The following is a 16,835-nucleotide window of genomic DNA, read 5'->3' as shown; positions in this document are numbered from 1 at the left end:
ATTCCACATTTTAGCAAGAGTTAAACTTTTTTTTGTGTTATTTTTCATATTAGTATTATTTTATTTATTTATTATTTTAATAGTTAATTTTAACATCCTGTGTTATTCTAATTAATGGAACATTATCAAATCTGAAGTTAAACAATATGTCAAAAATCCACTTTTTTGCAAGAGTTAAAGTTGAAATATTCTTCTTTTTCCAATTTTATCCATGTATATTTATTTATTTTAACAGTTTTTAACATTTTGTGTATAATCTTAATTAATGAAACATGATCAAACATTTATTATGTACACATTATAATGTGATGTAATCCACATTGTCTGCACAAAGATTGGCTTTACTTTCACTTATGATTATTATAATTATTATTTCATTTATTTATTTATTGTAACAGTTTTTAACATTTTGTGTAATTGTAATTAATAAAACATGAACAAATCAGAATTTGTTTCACACAATGGAACAAATCAAACAAATCCAAAAAACAATTTGTCAGAAATCCACATTTTTCCAATAGTTAAAAGTTGAATTCTTCCTATTATTATAATTGTATTCATTTATTTAATAATTTGTAACATCCTGTGTAATCGTAATCATTGAAACATGATCAAACATTTATTAAGATGTGACGTATTCCACCTTTAATGCTTTTAACGGCTTTAAAACCAATATTTACCCAACATCGCATTAGTGTTAGAAATGATTAAACATTAAGTTTTTTTAATTAAATTTATTAATTATGAATAATTAGATAATATTGATGCAAGCTGCAAAATGTAACTACAGTATATTTATATTAATCACATTTAATCTGAATTTGTTCCACACACTGGAACAACTCAAACAAATCCAAAAGATTCCACATTTTTGCAAGAGTTATTATTATAATTTTATGTATTTATTTATTGTCAACAGTTTTTAACATCATGTGTAATTGTAATTAGTAAAACATGATCAAACGTATTAAGTGCACTTTAAAATGTGATGTAATCCACATTTAATGGTTAATGTCTCCATAAAGAGTGGCTTGAATTTTCTTATTATTTTTCTTATAATTGTATTTATTCTTTTATTGTAACAGTTTTTAAAACCCTAATTATAATTAATGAAATCTAAATTTGTTTCACACAATTGAACAAGTCAAATAAATCCAAATGTGTCAAGTTAAAAGTTGAATTCTTCTTTTTCCTGATATTAATCAATTAATTAATGATATAATTAATTAATTAATTTTAACTTTTTTAACTTCCTGTGTAATTATTATTAATGAAAATTGATCAAAATTGGAATTTGTCAAATGAATCCAAAAGAATGTGTGAAGTTAAAAGTTGAATTCTTCTTCAAATTTATATTTTATTTATTTATCTTATTTAATTTAACTATTTTCACCATCATGTGTAATCGTAATTAATGAAATGTGATCAAACATGTATTAAATGCACTTTACCTTTAATAGTTTTAACGGCTTTAAAACCAATATTTACCCAACATTGCGTTCGTTTTAGAAATGATATGTAATATATATATATATATATATATATATATATGTTTAAAGTTTTTCTTTTTTGTAAATATCTTTATAATGGTTTTCATAAAAATATTCACCTTATTTTCTTTGTTTGAATCCAAAAATCATTGAGTTTGATGAAATGTTAATTCATTAGTTCAGTCAAATAAACTTTAACTTGCAAAAATCCAGTCAAAAAATGCAAAGTCAGCACTGACATTCTGCTGAATCATCACAAATCCACACCGAGAAAATCAGAAATGTGTGTGAAATGGAGTGTCAGACCTGTTCTCCTCCTGCTCCTGTTCTCCTGCTGGTGCTGCTGCTGGTGGTGGTGGTGGTGGTGCGTTCACTGACCTGGGAGAGCGAACAGCGACGGGAAGTCTCGACAGTTGTAGATTCCCGTGGAGTCGCTGGCGCAGGACATCCACAGGTTCTCGTAGATGGTGGAGGTGACGATGACGCTCCCGTCCTGGGTGGACTCCTTCCAGTACTGGTCCTGGAGCGACACGAAAATCAGAATCCAGCTCCCGAAGCCCAGGAAAAGTGCCACCATCTGCAGGAGATCCTTCATCTTCTATCTATTACTGAATATCTACAAATCTAGAAGAATGATAAAAAATGATAATACTGATGTGTGTGTGTGTAGCTCTATTTGTCCTTTCTGAGTCTGATGAACATCTTGGATGAGCTACAGTATAGTCCGCTATTCCCGCCCAAAAAGAGATGGCATCATGGGACCATATATACATTTTTTTCCCCTTTCTTTTGATTGGCAGAGCAGACGTAGACAATCACCTGTAAAAATCATTTTTATTACGACAAAGTAGGACGTGTCCTGATGTGATCTGTGCAATCTGACCAAAGTCCATCAAATCCATCAAAATATGTCACAGATGAATGTAAAAAAGGATGAAATGTGACGTATAGAGAGATATTTGATGGTTTTTCTGTGAGCGTTCCCATCATCGTGTTGCATCACCTTTTTTTTGGAGGATTTGGTAGCCCGTCATATTAATAGTGAGGTTATTTCAAGTCCCTCTAAAGCAAACACTCCATGTGAATGAGTGATTATGAGGCTGTGCACACGCTAAAGCTGTCTTTTCAACATCTGGTTAAGCATTAACGCCGTTAACCAAAGGAGTGTTGGAGTGTTTAAAAAGTGATTTTTCTTTAAAAACCCACAGACGTACGTATGGAACAATGATGTCTGCTCTGTTGAAACAAACGCTGTGTTGACATAATACAGTGCTTTAAAGTCACCAACCATCACACACACACACACACACACACACACACACACACACACACACCTGCTGTGATAGATGACGTCACCCTATAGGTGCAGAGGAAACGTATAGAAACAAACAGTGATCAGAGCTCCACGCCAGGGTTGTAATCAAGTAATTACTAATTAATTACAATTATGATGTAATTAGTTTGTTGTTATTGGTTGATTGGATGATTATCAAAACATGTACTTTTCTGATTTGTAACTTTTACAGTTTTTATTAATAATGTTCTTTTATTAAAAAATGTCCCCGTTCATTTCCATTGGGAATCTCAGCGTTTTTAAGATTTAACGACATCAAATTTTAACTTCAGCTGTACGACAATTCTTCAACAGATTTCAACCATTAAAACCATCAAAATATTCATCTGTTTGATGACTTTCAACTGTAGTCTTCAACTTTTCTCTGTCTTTAACTGTTTTTTCAACTCAGATGCCATTTTTACAGTAAAGTTATAGTGGAGCAGGTTTAATTTATACCTAAAAGTATTTCCAAACAAACCGTCATAACTTCCAAAATATTCAACCCAGAGTCCTAATTTTCTCAAAAGTAGTACGTACAGTATATCTGTCTAGCTGCTCTCAATACCACATTTTAGTGATAGGTTCATTGCTTTTTTAAATATCAAGCCATTTTTTGCAGGTTTTTTTGCATTGGAAATGTGTAAATTTTAATGCTAGGCTAATGCTAATGCCAGTAAATGTTAATGCTAACACTAGCTATTGTTAATGCTAGCTAATGTCAATGTTAGGCTAATGGTAATATTAATGTTAGGTTGATGCTAATGCTAGCTGATGTTAACGCTATTGCTAGCTAATGTTAATACTGGGTCAATGGAGTGTTCTCTCATTTGCGTTGTCTTCAGGAAATGCAAATATTGTAGTTATAATTGTAATCATAATTGGAAAAATGTGTTTTCTTTCTAATCATAATTTAATTGTAATTGGTTTCAGGTAATTGACTTTGTAATTGTAATTGGCATGACAATTCTATAAAAACTGTCATTTCCAATCTATCTATAAAAGCAAGGAGTGTCTGTGTGTGTGTGTGTGTTTGTGGAGTGAATATCTCCTCGGCGTGGTATCTGATCGACCTGAAACTTTGTCAACGACTTCCAAATACCCCGAGTGTGTGCATCCGTTATTTTGGAGTAATTCGGACAGATCTGAGAGGGCATGGGGGTGGGCTCTCCAGTGATTGGATAACAACATTGGAACATAGGGATGACATCATTGGAAAATGGGGATCATTGGAACATAGGGATGACATCATCACTGTAGAGGTAGGACTGATGACATCATTGCTGAAGAGGTAGAACCGATGTTCTAATATTCCAATGTTCCAAAATGGGTGAAGTGTGGAGGTGGGCTCTCCAGTGATTGGCTCTGGCCCGCATTGTTTTAGAAAACTGATGATGTCATCAACAGTGATGTCATCAGAATCTTCTGACAATGTCATGATAAACGTGGGTTAAACCGAACGGCACTACTATTACTACTACAACTACAACTATAGCTACTATTCTATAAATCACTTTTGCCAAAAACTTGACATGCAGAGAAAGAGCGAAAACATGAGGCAATGCACGTGATGCTGAGTCATCTGAAGTCCGAAATGCCCACCTGGCCAGCTACGCTGCACGAGCAGTGTTGGGAACGTTACTTTAAAAAAATAATTAGTTATAGTTACTCAGTCAGTAACTAAATTACTCTATAATAAAAGTAACTCATTACCAAGGAAAGTAACTATTTGCGTTACTGTTATAAAAAAAAAAGTCAAAGAATTCAGATTTTTTAGATGCGTGTGTCGTTGTGAGGCGCTTCATTAAATTAGAGTTGTTGGATATAATGAACACTTCACATGTACGTTCTTGTCTTTGACCATAATTAATATAAAGTAGTGTTTGTATCGTCACCTTAAAAATGACAACACGCTCACCACCTCTGCTGCTTCATCCAATCTGTAGTGTGTGTGTGTGTGTGTGTGTGTGTGTGTGTGTGTGCGTGTGTGTGTGTGTGTGTGTGTGTGTGTGTGTGTGTGCTGGCACGTTGCCTTAGCCAATCATATTCGCTCACCTTGTTTTTAACCCTCCTCCTCACTACAGCTGAGTAAGAAGCCAGGGATGCTTTCGGGTAACAGTTTATTCAATCAATGCATGTAACGCACCACATTTAACGTTCAGTGACGATAGCGGCGTAAAAAGTAATTAGTTAGACTTACTGAAAAACAAACGCCGTTATTCCAAACACTGTGCACGAGTGACAAGACGCCGCGCAGCAGGAGGAGCTACAGGCAAGAGATGCCCTGTGCCATCAGGAAATGCGACGTGCACGTGTAGAACAAGCATGCATAAACAATTGCAACCTTGCTCGGTGTGATGACACAGACTTTTTCAAAGAGGAGCTTTATGGGGATTTAACTCACACACTGAGCATCACCTCACTGTCTGAGTGTCCTACATGCGTACACTGCAATGCCTATGTATGGAAAGAGGAAAGGATTCTGTTGCGTGTCTGGAAAAATAGACCTCACATATAATCCCACTAATCCCAAACCTGGCTCCATCCCACCACAGCCTCCAAATGCTATCAATCAATCAAGCTAAACAATACAACAATGCATTGGCATAGCCATAGATCCCTCTATATGAATACATACCTCAGACGGACACTGTACAGTTCTATGGCCTACACATACATAGTTCATTATTATTAATAACATCAAAGCAATCAGCAGACGCCTCTGAAGAAGACTGGCAGTTGACAGTCAAAACATGCTCTCAGAGGAGAAAGCTTGCTGCTTTTTGTCTTGTTTTAATCTAAAAGGAGCCTCTATCTGCATCCCCATCTTAGTTCTAAATCATGGAATTGATCAGCTGGTCTCTCAACGCCATTGGTCAAATTTCTCAACAAGGAGGACGGGCAATGGAAGGAAGTGGAAGATGTCCACCAGAGTGGAATTATAACAGGTCTTCTGCTGTTTGGAACTGGAACATTTTCCCGATTTATTGCAAAATTTGGATTACGTTGGCAGCATTATTGGAAAACCGCTAGTCATTGATGGAAGGGACCGAGCTCTCAGAACTCTCAGATGGAATCCACCGTGGTGAACTTTTAAGGAGGAGTGGAGAGTTTGTCTAAAGGGAAATGGCCACATTATTGGATATGAATTACCAGGAACAAAAGGGCTGGTAGTCAATGTTGTGAATAGCCCGTCTGACAACAACTCATCTTCATGAGATGAACAGCTTGTTGTCAGGGTCTCTTTTTTTCTCCACACTCTTCCATGGATGGTATGTTGATTCGACGCTGTGACCTTTCCCTCACTTTCTCGTGAACACCTGGGATCTTCGTCTCGGCTAACGAACTCTCGAGGGCATCTCTACGCTCACATGATCACTTCCCCACTTTCACACAAAACCCGTTTTTTTTCACCGTCTCCTCCGGTCCCAACCCCTTCTCCCTCCTTGCTGATGGCAGCAGGAGACGACACGCTGTAAGGGCAGCGTCACCCTGTGGCTGACCTGTGAACTACCCATTCTATAGACCCATCCTCCTGATGCTAACGTGCTGTTGTATTGAATTGCATGTTGTGTTTGTTGTTTTTTGTCGCAATGTTTGCCGAGGAGTTTTTTCATGATCCAAAACTCTGCCCCTCTCTACAAGGACCTAGTTTGTTTTTGGTCTTTTTTTTTTAACCCTTCTTCTTACCCATTGGTCCATATTTCTCATCTAAGAAAACGGAGCGCCGCCCTGCTGCTGGCTACTCCACAGTTCTCCCGTTCCCGTCCCCCCATGTTATATGTGATTGTCTGTTCATGTTTCATGGTCGGAATGTAGCTGAAGCTGAATTTCCCCTCAGGGATTAATAAAGTGTTATCAATCAGTCAGATCAAATTAAATTTTATTTTTAGAAAGTTTGAATAAAAGAAACCATAACATAGTAAAAAAAAAGACAAAGTACTTTCTGGAATTATTAATTTTTGCTATTTCTCAGTCCTACACGTCATTTATTCTCAGTTTCTTATCAAATGATCAAACGCTGTGTTTCCAGACAACGATCAGAAGCAGTTCAAAGTGTATTTACAGTTACTGCCCATATGTTAATGTTTGATTCCTTCAGCTTGTTCTATGGCAGCGTGTCCGCGTTGACCCCACCATCACTTCAGGTTAGGCCCCGCCCACAGCACACCTGAGCTGCTGTCGTGTCAATCAATCAATCAAACTTTATTTATTCAGCACTTTTCTTACAAATTCAACTGTAGTCCAAAGTGCTTCACAGAGATTTTACTAAAGTGATTAAAAGAATGTTTAGAGACTAATGCACATGGAAGTGATTTCATAAAATAATTAAAAAGATGACAAATAAGAAAAGAGAGGGTTTTTTTTTTGACCAATTCTGTGATAATTCAATAGTCTTACTGTAAATATTCAGTTTGATCTGATGAATGAATACTTTATTTCATTTTTAGCTTTAATTATCACAGAAACCACATCACATTGGATTCTGAAATTTAATTGTGTGTGTGTGAAATTATTTTGTGTAATTTATTTGTATTATTATTTTTTTTGCTTTTTGTGTATTTTCTGTTATTTCATTTTTTTTTGGAGTCATTTTGTGTATTTTTGTGTTTGTTTTGTGTACACTATCTGTCCAGACAATGTTACAGTGATTAAAACTTATATAATCCAAAATTGACACAAAATGACTGCATGGTTGGTTTCTGTGAGTTGTTCTATAAATTATTATGAAATTCGTCATTTTCTCATACTTTTTTTCTTTTCATGAAAAACACTTTTGAAAATTACAAATTCTGGAAAATGTCCTCAGCTAAAAAAACAAACAATTTAAATCAACATTATGTTGTTATCATTCACAGTTATTAATTAAATACATTAAATTCTACAAATGTTTAACAAAAAAGTATTATTTTACAACTGTCCCCATGTTTTCGGTCAGTCCTGTCGCGCTACCTAAAAAGTGTGTAATACGCCTTTAAGAGTCTGTCTCAGAGGAAGGAACACCATGTGACCAAGGGGATGCTAACACTGATTTATGGGTAAGTTCTGTCATTTCTTTGTATGATTTTTACCTTTTCATAAATGTTTTTTTCAGGAGGACGGGCTAAAGAGTCATTCCCTGTCACGCTAAAGTATCCCAGAAAAAATGTTAATAGTTTGAAATCCAAAACATGTCCTAAAAGGTTTCTAAAATCCTTAGCTAGCAAGCTAATAGTTTTGGTGCTAGCATCATAAAATGCTGAGTAATGACAGTTAAAATAGCCACCCGTCAGGCTTATAAGACAGAGGTATTGTTCCTTTTTATTGCCTTTATTACTTAAAGTATGTATTTAACGCATGCCGTAGTAAAACATTATGGGCTCTATTCTCCCACGTACGTCCAAGAAGTGGAGCAGCCCTGAAATGTGGGCGTGGCCACGTTATTTCCTCATATCTCCAGCATCTGTCACACTTTACAGTGATGATGATCAAGAAGAGAGATTTTAATGGTGACTCAGTCACACTGCAATAATCTGATCAATGATCTGATCAAATCAACCTTTTATATTGTTTATCAATGAAGGCGTTTCGAATTAAAAGTGAACATTTATCATTTTCACGGATTTCAATGACATTTACAAGCGTTAGGAAAACTCCATGTTCCGTAATTTCTAGACAGCCCAAAAAAAAAATGACATCACCGCTTCCTTTCCTTCAGCCCGCCTTTATTCACTCGCGCTTTTTGGCTCCGTACGTGCGGTGGGCGTGTCCACAGCCTGAAACCGGAGAATATCCGTAGAAGAGAAATGCGTAACTGCAGGCGCGTAAAAAAGCGCTTAAACCCAGACGGACTATATGAATTATCAGTCATAGTGTAATGAATAAGGTTATTATTATATTATGTCTCTGGCTGAATTTAACAATGATAGTTTAAAATAACATTAACATTAAAATCATCATCATAATTTAAAAGAGGAATGCTTATCAAAACTTCATTAAATAACCCAAAACTGAACTTTTTCTGCATCAACAAAATCCATAAAGTCAGTCCTGTCACACAGGACATTATGAGATTAACTTATAAAAGAAATAATAATAATGAATATATCTCTAAAACTGTGTACATAATAGTGGGGGGTATATATCCACCATTGCATTTTTTGTAAAATTCCAATGTAAAGGTAATTTTTATTTTATTGTTAATTATTGTGTCAGTCATTTTGTTGTTGTTTTTATGTATTTTACGTTAATGGAGTAATTTTATGTATTTCCGACGTAAGTTATGTTATTGGAATCGTCTTGTATTTTGTTATTTTGTTTAATCTTGTGTGCTTTTTAGAGTCATTTTGTATATTTTTCAAGTTGTTTGTGTGTCATGAATATTTTTTTGATTTTATTTTTATTGTTATTGGAGTATTTTTGTGTATGTTTTTTTTTTTTTTGTCTTTTGTATATTTTTTCTGTAATTTTGTGTGTCAGGAGTCATTTTGTGTTTTTTTTTTTTTTTAAATTGATTTTATGTTATTAGAGTAATTTTCTCATCATTTTGTGTATGTTTTTGTCACTTTGTGTGTGTATAGTGTCTTCTCTTTGTGCTGCCTGTTGCTCATGCCTGAATCATAAATTAAAATATATGAATGTATTATTACAACTAGATATTTGATCCAATTAGTTTGTTTTAATAATTACATTTGATGATGCAATTATTATAATATCTATTTAAAAAAGTCTCCCACTTTCACTGAATGACTTTCAGGATTTTTTTTTAATGCTGGTTAAATTTCGTTTCATAATTCATATTGAGTTTTGTGCACTCAGCAAATCCTGTACAAATAATGTGCTATTTGTTCAGGTTTGAATGGTTCAGTGTGTTATAGTTTCGGTGAAAGTAAAGCTTCAGTATTTGATTAAAAGCTGTGACTGAACTCTTTAAATGTGTGATTAGTAAATCTTTTTGTGATGCTGAGACGTTTCTTTGTTTCAGTTTTTAGAATGTTTCATCACTTTGATGCAGAGTAGATTTAAAGTAACACGTTTTCTGTGCAGACATCCTGATGTTTAAACCTGCTTAGTGAATAGTGAGAGTTTTACTTTGATAGGAAAGAGTTGTGTCCATTTTTTTGGTCATTTTGTGGGTTTTTTGGAGACGCTGTGTAATATTGCTGCAGTTTTGTGTGTGTTTTGAATCATTTTTGGCATTCTTGTATATTTTTATGTTATTTTGTGTATTTTTGTTACTGTTTTCTGTGTTTTTGAAGTGACTTTATGTATGTTTGTTACAGTTTTGTGTGTTTTTCTGGAGTCGCTTTGTGCATTTTTGTTGTTTTGTAGATTTTAGGAATTTTTGGAGTTATTCTTGATAATTTAGTTTTTTTTGTTCATGTTTTATTTCCTGCTATTTTCTGAATTGTTCTCTGTAATTTTGTTGCTGATCTGTGTGTTTTTGGAATCATTTTGTTTGATTTTGTTGCAGTTTTGTGTGTTTTCTGGAGTTTTCTTTGTGCATTTCTGTTGTTTTGTATATTTTGTGTGTTGCTGCTAAAATGCTGTCCACCTGTGGCCCCGGGCCTCCCGTTGCTCCTTGCTTTTTTAGGACCTCACACACAAACACATGCATGCTTGAACTTTTTTATTAGTTTGCTGTAAACTACTGCCTCTAACTATGATAATCAGTGTCATGCGCTAATAATAAAGACATCACACGTACAATATACATTATTATTCCATCTGGAAAGTCCGTGTTTACTCTTTACAACACATTTTAAATCCTTTATGATTATTGATTTACATGTTGGACATGACCATGTAGCGTGACTTAAAGCAGGACACACCCTCCACCTTTGGCCTCCACATAACTGGGGTCCAGGTCGTTGGGCAGCTTCCCGTTCTCTCCCCACAGGTTGAGCTCTCCAAACACGCCCGTCTCAATCATCTCATCCTGCCACGGGATGGGGATGTTGCCGGATGCAAAATCCATGTAGAACTCGCTGTCCTTGTTGTCGAGGACGATACCTTTGATAGTGCTGAAGGCGCCGACATCGTCAATATCTTTAGCGTAGACCATTTTAGGATCAGGGATAAACGGTGGAGTCATTATACCTATGGATGAATCATCAGAAACAAGAAAAGTAAATGTCAGACATTAGGCTGCTTTTAAAGTGAGACCTATAGAGTAATCACACAAAATGAAAGAAAAATGCAGAACAACACAAACACACAAACAGCAAAATGTACAAAAATCTAAAAAAAAAGACAACAAAAATACACACAATATGCATTACACAAAGGCAACAAATATTCATTGAATGACCCAAAAAAGAAGAAGAAATTATACATAATGACTCCAAAGACACACAAAATGAGAACAAATACACACGAAACAAATCCAAAAATACACAAAATGACTCGAAACATATAAAACAACAAGAAAAATACACAAAAAGACTTCAAAAATGCCAAAAATTATAATAAATACATACAAAATGACTCCAAAAAGGCAACAAATTAATCCAAAAAACCATATACAACATGACAGAAAAAATATCCAAAAAGAAAGCATACAAAACAGTGACAAAAATACACAAAATTAAAAAGAAAATTTACGTAATGACTCCAAAGGGACACAAAATGAAAACAAAGACACAAAATAACAGCAAAACATACAAAATGACTTGAAAAGTACACGTAAATGACAAGAAAACCCACAAAACGAGAACTAGAAAACACACAAACTATTGTTTCCTGTGTTAATGCTGTGATTGCTGGTCATTATTCTAATGCTGACATGAATGTTGACCATGTGACCTTCTGATTAGATACAGTCACTATATTTTTTTATTGAAAGTGGAGCAGGGAGTGTGTGAATCACCTGCTTCCAGTCGTCCCCAGTTGATCTCTTTAAAGAAAGGCTGGTTTTTTAACTCTGTGCACTCGTTGTTTTTAAAACCTTGTCGTTTCTCTGGATCTTTGGCCATCAGACCTTCACACAGGTCTTTGCATTCCTTGCTGAACACTGGGGTGTAGGAAGCCGGATCATTGATGATCCTGCGTGCGACCTCGTCATTCGCAACCTGAGAAAGAAAAAAATTTTTACGTCACATTAGACAAAGTTTTTTTAACGTTTTTGTGCACTTTACCGTTTCTCCTCGTACGCGGAAAGGCCCTTTGGCAGCGATCATCTCGTACAGAGTTACTCCCAGAGTAAAGTAATCCACTGAGTAGTCATATTCCTTCTTCTGCAGCAGCTCTGGGGCCATAAAACCTGTGTTCAAACACAAAGGGGAATCAAACCATTAAAAAAACATGGTGGAGGATTGATTGATTGATTGATTGATTGATTCTTGTTGTATATGTGGGAGTCTCTCACTCACCTGGAGTTCCAGCGTATCCGGTGGTTTTGTCTTTTCCAGGTGGAAGTTCAGCAGCAAGACCTAAATCTGACAGACGGACGTGTCCTGAGAGAAGAAACCATCTTAAATGAAAATGTACAGTAAGCATGAAAACAACTCAGTCCACTGTCCAGCGTGATGGAGGAAAGCTACATCTGCTGCCAGTCTGCACAACAGCAGTCCTTAGCTCCACATCTGGCTTCATTCATACCTTCACAAGCGGCCCTCGTCCTATGTAAAGTTAACGAGCAAAATGACTCCAAAACACACAAAGTCACAGAAAAAGGATGACAAAAATACACAAAACCACTCAAAAAACACAAGATGACAAAAAAAACACAAGCAACTAAAAAAGACATATGAGAGGAAGATAACCAAAAACACAAAAGAATAACAAAAACATGTAAATTACTCAACATAAAAAAATACACAAAATGACTCCAGAAAATGATAAATCAACTCCAAAAACACATAAAATACAAGCAAAATACACAAAAGGACAACAAAAACCACACAAAAACAAGAGATGACAAAAAATATGCAACTTTAAAAAAAATCATAAAAGAAAAAGACAAGGACAACAAAAATAAACAAAATGACTTCAAAATATATGCAATGAAAGATACACAAACATTTTTAAAAATTCATAAAATGACAGAAAAATACACAAAAACACTCCAAAAAGATATACAGTTAGAGACAGATACACAAAAGGACGACAAAAACACGCAAAATGACTGCAAAAATACATGAAATTAGATGGTATTATACAAAATGGCAACAAAATTACACAAAACAAAAGAATACACAACACAAAAACTAACAAAAGTGCCCCATAAACACAGCAAACTCTTTGTAGTGTCCTGTATTAATGCTCTGATTGGTTGTTATTCTAATGCTAACATGAATGTTGACCATGATACAATCACGTTTGTGGCCCCGCCCCCTGTGATAATAGCTGATAGAATCAAACTGTAGTTAGACGTAGATGAGGAAGGTTCTGACCGGCGTCGTCCAGCAGAACGTTCTCAGGTTTCAGATCTCTGTAGATGATGCGGTGCTGATGGAGATGTTCTAGACCACAGATGATCTGAGCCGTGTAGAACGCCGCTCGCTTCTCGTTAAAACCGGGGTTTTTCTCGTCCACGTCGTACATGTGGAACCTGTGTTAGAAAGCGAACACGTCATGGAGGCGTTTTTTAAAAACACCCACAGCTGCTTCAAACACCTGAGATCTCCTCCGTTCATGATGGTCATCACCAGGCAGAGGTCGGTTTTGGTCTGGAAGGCGTACGCCAGCGTCACAATGAAGCGACTGTGAACTTTGGCCAGGATGCGTTTCTCCACGATCGCCCCCTGAGAACAATCCAAACACACTTTATCTAAAACACAAGATCAAACAAACGTCATATTTGGTTTTTGGTACGGTTGCGTATCAATATACCGACATTCTAGCTGTACGCATCGCCCCATTTGGTCAGTTATAGGTCATGTGACTAAGACTAAACCTTAACCTAAACCTAACCCTAAAAATTGTTGAGATATATGGTTATACCCTAACCCTAACCCTAAGATGCTACGTACGTGTACTTCTGTAAACTTACCAATAGCAATTTATGGAGAATTTATTGAGGGGGGTGTGTCCTTATTGTTCTTCCATGTTCATCTTCCAATATCTCAGGAACTCCATCACATAGAAAGGTAAATATGATATAGTAATAAGCTCCACCCACTCTCAGACTATAGAAATAGATCTGCTATACATCCTATCTGGTGGACATGTCAGCTCCTCTAAATAGTCACAAAGTCAGTGTGTGTTTGGGTCTGGAACATGTTTGGGTCTTCAGTAAACTACTTAGCATATGTCTCAGCTCCCTGTAATGTGATCAGCTTAGAGCTATGAACATAGACTGTTCACATCACTAATGATTAGTCACAGATATGTATTGGTTCTAGGCTCACACGCTCTGGAAATATGAAAAGAATATTTTTTTTAAAACGGTAAATGGTAAATGGACTTGATTTATATAGTACTGGGATCAAACCCCCAACCTCTCGATCAGAAGACGACCCTCTACCACCTGAGGGTCAATCTGGATCCGATCAGTAAGACAAATTCAATCATAATAATCGGTCAATTACGAACCGTGATATGCGTGTTTAGAAATGATGAGGGATAGATTTTTCTTATTTTTTTAACTGATCCAGAATCAGAATACTGATGTGGATTCCCTCCATAATGTAATGGCGTCTTCCATGGACTAAGGTATATGTTTGGCTTGTGAAATACTTTAGATGTAATTAAACAAAAACATTCTATTGTGCATTGAATATTCCATGAGATTCACAATCCCACAATGCAATGCGTGTTAAAGTCACATGACTGTTTGTGGAGTCAAGAGAATCTTGCCTTTGACATTTGTTTGTATATAAATACACACTTTGATCTAGTGTTTAGTGGAAGATAAACTTCATCTGTTGGGGCCTGAACTAGATAATTATATCCTGGATTAATCTCTGTTAGCCAGTGACGTGCAGTCAGGGTAGGCAAGGTAGGCAGTGACTACCCAATGGTGAATTGATATTTTGATTATTTGTTTTATAATATAGCTATAAATGATTTATTTTTCAATTTCCGATAGCTTACAGTAACTATAAGTTTGAAAGTGTCAGCATTTTGTGCATTTCATAGACCAAATGACTAAACCACTATTTCCTGGTATGGCAGAGACGCTGCACACTCTTGCTCCGCTGTAAGGCAGGAGGAGGCCACACCCTCTCCCAAAATCACATTGCTGCTCTGCCTCTGTTCCCATAGCGTGTTTTTATGTGTTTGCACATGCTCAGTCAGTTCCCTAAGAGGGAAGTTATGTCCAAAGGCAGCTCTCTATGCTGCCTTTGGACATAACCGTGCTATGCTAAATGCTATACGTACGTTCAGAGTGCATTAGTGAATTGATACAGCGTGGTCGCTGCTAAGTTCTCGAGCTAATTTATCGGTCTGAAAGCGCTCGATGCACACAGGCTTTATCAGCTGACTTAATTTACTTATTTTACTACTTTATAGGTCCTTGATGCGTGAGAACTAAACTTTCGTCATGGTGATGGTGGCCGGCAGCGTTAAAGGAGGCGGGGCTTTACCTCGTAGCCTTTGCGTTTCTTCAGCCTCTTCTTCTCCAGTTTCTTGTTGGCGTACATCTTGCCCGTGGCCTTGGCCTGGCAGGCGAACACCTCTCCAAAGCCTCCCTTACCCAGCACCCTAAAGTCCATAAACCACTCCTCGTCCACCGGCTGACTCTCCAGCCACTTGAACTGGACGTAGCGCAGGAAGTACATGCTCTTCTTAAAGCTGTCCAGCGCTGTCTTCTCCAGATGTTTGAGCAGCTGCTGCTCGCTCTCTTTGAACAGGTCGCCGCGGACGTTCTTGAAGTCTTCTTTGACTCGAGCGATGGCTTTTTCCTCCAGGAACTTGCAGAAGTCTTTGGACGCTGACTCGTAGTATTTATTGAGCATTTTCTGGGCTTTCTGCGCACGGTTCGTTTCTTGACAGATGTTGTACTCGGCGATGTCCTTCCATAGCTCGCCAGCGCTCCTGTGCTTGGCATCGTTCTCCAGGTACTGCTGAAATAGCCGCTTGCCGATTGGCTGTCTGACACACATGCTGTCAAAGGCGGAGTCCACGGAGGTTTTCATGTGCTCACAATCTCTGATGTGAGGCAGTTTCAGCCTGGCGCGCATTTTCTTGTCACGCATGGCGGCTGCTGCCGTTCCATCCACGCTGCCGCGCGCCGACACGTACGCAGAGTTTGCTACGACTGTCTCCAAACCTCCGATGTCCATGGTTCTACCTTCACCTGGAAACACAAAGACAAAAAAAGTTTAAAAAAAAGAAACACAAAGAAAGAACATCAGCGCCCAATGCTTTGTGTTCCTATCATCTTAAATAAACTTTTTTATTTTCTCTTTTCTTTTTTGGAAAGGAAAAAAGAAAAAGAAAAATGAAGAAAAAAACTCTTTAATTTAAAAAACTAAAAAACAAAAAATAAACATAGTATGAAATAATAAATAAATATGGAAAGAATAAAAGAAAATGAAAATAGAAAATAAAATTTAAGTGTTTTTTCTTTTTTTAAAGAAGAAAGGAAAAGAAAAATAAATTAATTAATTCAAAAGAATAAATAAGTTCGCAACGTCTTCGCGCCGAATTGCACGTACCACGTTCCCGAGAATTCAGTCAACTGACTCGGTTCCACCGAGTAATGAAATGGGGCCCCCAGAGTAATGAGCCCCATTCATATATTGGTATGTGTCAATGATTCGGTACCACCAACTGTTGTAATATTTGATACACAAATAAATGAGAAAACGACTTTAATGGAAATTGCAGAAAAAAAGGGGGTGGGCCCTCGGGGCCCTAATCGAATTGTGCGAGGCAGATTTGTAATCTACGTTGAAATACCTTTGATATGATATATCACACAACTATGTTCCCATAACTTTGGAAAACGGGGGGTGGGCCCCGTTTCAAAAAAGGCTCCGAGCGTCTCATCATATTCATCCATAGAGTATTTATACCAAACTGCATTCTGATCTCACAAGAACTAACGGAGAAGTAGTCATTAGAAAAAATGGGGCCCTCATGAC

The 16,835-nt window shown here is 36.7% G+C and overlaps 1 protein-coding gene across 1 annotated transcript; it reads right to left on the bottom strand.

Annotated features, from left to right (window-relative positions):
- Positions 1-10,618: 10,618 nt before the first annotated feature.
- Positions 10,619-16,035, bottom strand: grk1b (G protein-coupled receptor kinase 1 b). Its single transcript, XM_028466707.1, has 7 exons — positions 15,333-16,035; positions 13,420-13,547; positions 13,197-13,354; positions 12,174-12,257; positions 11,940-12,064; positions 11,672-11,873; positions 10,619-10,902 (listed from the first exon to the last, which is right to left on the bottom strand). The coding sequence occupies exons 1-7, from the start codon at positions 16,029-16,031 to the stop codon at positions 10,619-10,621; spliced, it is 1,680 nt and encodes a 559-aa protein (XP_028322508.1). The 5' UTR covers positions 16,032-16,035.
- Between the last annotated feature and the right edge of the window lie 800 nt (positions 16,036-16,835).

The sequence above is a fragment of the Gouania willdenowi genome, chromosome 14, assembly GCF_900634775.1.
Source record: "Gouania willdenowi chromosome 14, fGouWil2.1, whole genome shotgun sequence".
Classification (NCBI taxonomy): Eukaryota; Metazoa; Chordata; class Actinopteri; order Blenniiformes; family Gobiesocidae; genus Gouania; species Gouania willdenowi.
The sequence above is the reverse complement of the archived record's forward strand: the minus strand, read 5'-3'. Positions and strand labels throughout refer to the sequence as shown.

Coding starts and splice junctions, on each gene's coding strand:
- grk1b (XM_028466707.1), bottom strand. CDS start 16,031: ATGGACATCGGAGGTTTGGAGACAGTCGTAGCAAACTCTGCGTACGTG. Junction 12,258..13,196: donor CGTTCTGCTGGACGACGCCG/GTCAGAACCTTC, acceptor TTCTTCTCTCAG/GACACGTCCGTCTGTCAGAT. Junction 11,874..11,939: donor TCCGCGTACGAGGAGAAACG/GTAAAGTGCACA, acceptor TTTCTTTCTCAG/GTTGCGAATGACGAGGTCGC.